General features: G+C 51.0%; 1 protein-coding gene across 1 annotated transcript in view; it reads right to left on the bottom strand.

Annotated features, from left to right (window-relative positions):
• Positions 1-3,294, bottom strand: part of Spns3 (sphingolipid transporter 3 (putative)) — a 53,352-nt gene extending 50,058 nt beyond the window's left edge. Inside the window, exon 1 of the mRNA XM_005349622.3 lies at positions 3,084-3,294. Coding sequence (XP_005349679.1) covers positions 3,084-3,294 — 211 coding nt within the window. The remainder of the gene's footprint in view (positions 1-3,083) is intronic.
• Between the last annotated feature and the right edge of the window lie 367 nt (positions 3,295-3,661).

Here is a 3,661-nt window from a genome sequence, read left to right as displayed (position 1 = left end):
AAAAAAAAAAAAAAAAAAACCAGAAACATGCCCGTAGAAAACACACACCAAAGTCAGGCATGGCAGCACATACCTGTAATCTCAGCAGTCAGGAGGTAAAGACAGGAGGATCAGGAGTTTGAGGCCAGCAGACATCAAAGCCAGCCTAAGGTATATGAAACCCTGTCTCAAAAGGAGAGGCGGGACCATCACTGTGCCTGATACACAGACTCCACTTGTCCAAGACTGTCCAGCTGGAATGGGAGGAGCAAGGATTGCTACTCTGACAGAGGCAACTCCCCCATCCAGCATCACAGAAGGGGAACAAAAGTCCCCACATGGGCCCCGCCCACAAGAAGCCCTACACCCACCCCTCTGATATGATCTCTACAGCCATTGGATGAAGATCAAAGAACAAAAGGCACCAGGTAGTAGAGTTCATTTATTCATCTGGTTTGAACCTGATCTCCATAACAGCCAAACATATATATCTATATATCTTTTTCACCTTAAAAATTATTATTTTGAGAAAAAAATCCTCATATAGCCTAAACTGGCCCTAAACTCTCTATGTAGCCAAGGATGACCTTGAACTTCTTTCTAATCCTCTTGACTCTATCCAAAGTACTAGGATTACAGGTATGTCCCACTGCACTGGTTTTATGGGTTGCTGAGGATGGTACCCAGGACTTCACGCTTGCCAAACAAGCACTCGACCAACTTAGTTACACCCTCGGCCCTTTTTCATCTTTTAATGACACCAGATGGCATAATCATCAGAGAGAAAGGAAAATATGCAACATAAGTTAGCAAGAAAATAGCTACCTAAAAGTCCTCTGAGTGCACTCATTTTCCATTTTTAGGAGAGTCCCCTTGGTCTGTCTCCTGAGAACTTCTCAACCTTGTGGGTAACCCAAGGCCAAGGGCAAAGCCAGATCTTCCCCCAGTCTCTACCACTCTGATCTTCCTAAGCACTACTTCCACAGGAGACCTTAGCTTCTACAGCAATGTTTGACCCCAGCAGTCCCCAAGAACCCCTGCATGGTTTCACTTCTCCAAGCCTTCCCTATTGTGACCACAGCCAAAGGAAGTCCCAAGAAGGAAGGACTCTGGCAGGCAGGTCTCAGGGTCTGACAGCCCCACTAGGGGCTCCCAGGGCAGAGAGGGTGCTGCAGTTGGGGCTAAGGCTCAGAAGGGTGCACAGTGACACTTCCCAGCAGCCCCCTGCCTCTCACCCCGCCCCACTGCCCCAAGCCCCTCAGCCCATACTAAGGTTCTGGCCTCCTGGTCAGCCTGATCCCCTGTGGTAGCCTCTGAACTGGCCTCCCCAGCTCACCTTGCTTGAGGTTCCAAATCCACTTGAGGTTCTCTCCCTTGGTTCCCCACTGCCTGGATCAGAAAGTACAAGCTCCCAGGCAGCCATTCAAAAGCCTGTGATCTTGCACCAAACACCCTCTGGAGGATTGTTTCCTGCTTTTTCTCCCTCTTGCCACTTCTGATCAGTACACTCACCTGCCTCCATTCACATCTATGATTCCTGCCTTCCAGTCATCCCAGTTCCCAAGGCCCAGGAAAAACGGTCCCTGTGTGTCAGTTCTGTAGTCACTCATCCTCGGGGCTGCTCTGCTGGCACTCACCAGACTCTGCCTCACATCTGAGCAAGCTGGACCCATGTTCTGTGTTCCTCTGAGTTCCTCAAAGACACAGTCCTGCTCTGGTAATGTCTGCAGCCCCAGATTCCCATTATTCCAGAGGTTCCTGGCTATCCTAAACTCATAACTGATGGCTCAACGTCCTGGCTTTGGGCATGGCCAGCAGTTACAGTTACTCGAGTAGGCTTCCCAGCCTGGCCTGAGCCCCCTCATCTGCACTGCTCCCCATCTCTCTGTCTTGCATGGTCATTATTGTTAAGCTTCTTTCTGTGCCCCTTAAGACAGTTGTCCCTGCAGTAGGGACCACACATCTGAGTTTCTCTTGGATCCTACCAGAGGCTCCTGCTCACAGTGCACAGTGGTGATGTGGGTGATGGAAAGTGAAGGTTGGCTAGGCATGGCGTCACACCTGCAGTCTCAGCACTCGGGAGACAGAAACATTCTCAACTACATAGTGAATTCAAAGCCAAACTGGTCTTACTTAAGACCCTGTCTCAAAAACAAAGAAAGAAACAAAAGAGGTGGGGACATCAGTCAGTTAGTAGAGAGCTTGCGTAGCATGCACAAAAACCCTGACTTCAATCCATAGAACTACATAAACCATTGTGGTGGCATGCCTGTAATCCTTGCTCTCAGGAGGCAAAGGCAGGAATGTCAGCATCTCAAGGTCAGCCTCAGCTACGTAGTGAGTTTGAGTCTAGCCTGAGCTACATGAGGCCTCAGAAAAGAAAAGAAGGCTGGCAAGATGGCTGGCTCAGCCTGTGTAGGCACTTGCTGAAAGAGCTTGGAAACCTGAGTTCAATCCCTGGAGCTCACATAAAAGTGAAGGAAAGCACCGACTCCATGGAGGGGTCCTCTGACCTCCACACAAACGCTTGCACACACACACATACACACCTATGCACACACAGATTAGAAAGATCTTTCTAAGAAAGAATTGGCTATGAATTGATGAAGGAAAGAATGAATGCCTGGAAGAGAAAAGCAAACGAGAAAAACATTCGTCACAGCGAATGCATAAGCGAGCCACAAAACACAGAAGCAGGTTGTGCCCTGTTTCCGACAAGAAGGAAGGCAAACTGCGCAAGGTAGGCCAGCAGCCAGCTGCCCCAGAAACAGTCCAGGAAGAGCCACTCTCACTTGGGAGCTGGGCCAAGCTGTCCTGCTCTCCATAACCTTGCCTGCAGCTCCATCTTCAACCTGAGGCCTTTGCTGCAGAGCACGATCCTATCCATCTACCTCCTAATGTCCCTGCCCCCAAACATTGTGTCCCATTCTGGGTTGGAACCATTCAGGAGAGGCTAGAGACCACTTAGTGAGGGGAGACCACCAGAGATGTGCTCCAAGAGAAGGATGGGTGCTGGGAGGAAGGCCATGATGGGTGCACAGTCATGGGCTTATAGGGTGGGGGTACCTGGAGATCCTGCCCTGGGTCACCCCTTCCCTGCTCACCTGGGATGATGAACCAGTTCATGTAGTTCAGAAGGTTGATGTAGCAGAGAACAGCCGCAGCCAAGGATGCTCTCCAGCGGGGCAGGTTCCAGGAGGCAGATGTGGGGGGAGGAAGACACCCACCTGAAGCCAAGGTTCCATACCCCCCACCTGGACTCTGAGTCTGGCTCTGTGGCCCTCCTGTCCAAGGATCGATGCACTCTGTGGACATTCCCAGGCGTGACAGTTGCAGCCTCCGTGCCAGGACGGGTGCTGAACAGAGCTGCATCAGCTCAGCACCAAGTCACTTCCTGTGGGCTCCCAGCCTCTCAACCTCAAAACAGCTGCCCTGAAACTGTTAGACATCTTATCATAGGGTCCTGCTGAACACGCTGAAACCACCCCGGTGGGATTTCATCACTCTCGGCCTCCTAGCCCTGCTGGGGAAAGAGGGTCTTTCACTGGTGATTGGATAGCTCCGTGGGCCCTCCATCTAGCCTATGGCTGCAGCAGCTGCGTGAGGAAGGGAAGCTCAAAGACAGAAAATGAAAGAAGTGTCCCCAAGCCCTGATCACTACAAACTGGCCTGCCTCTGATCT

The sequence above is a fragment of the Microtus ochrogaster genome, chromosome 7 (assembly GCF_000317375.1).
Source record: "Microtus ochrogaster isolate Prairie Vole_2 chromosome 7, MicOch1.0, whole genome shotgun sequence".
Taxonomy (NCBI): domain Eukaryota; kingdom Metazoa; phylum Chordata; class Mammalia; order Rodentia; family Cricetidae; genus Microtus; species Microtus ochrogaster.
The sequence above is the reverse complement of the archived record's forward strand: the minus strand, read 5'-3'. Positions and strand labels throughout refer to the sequence as shown.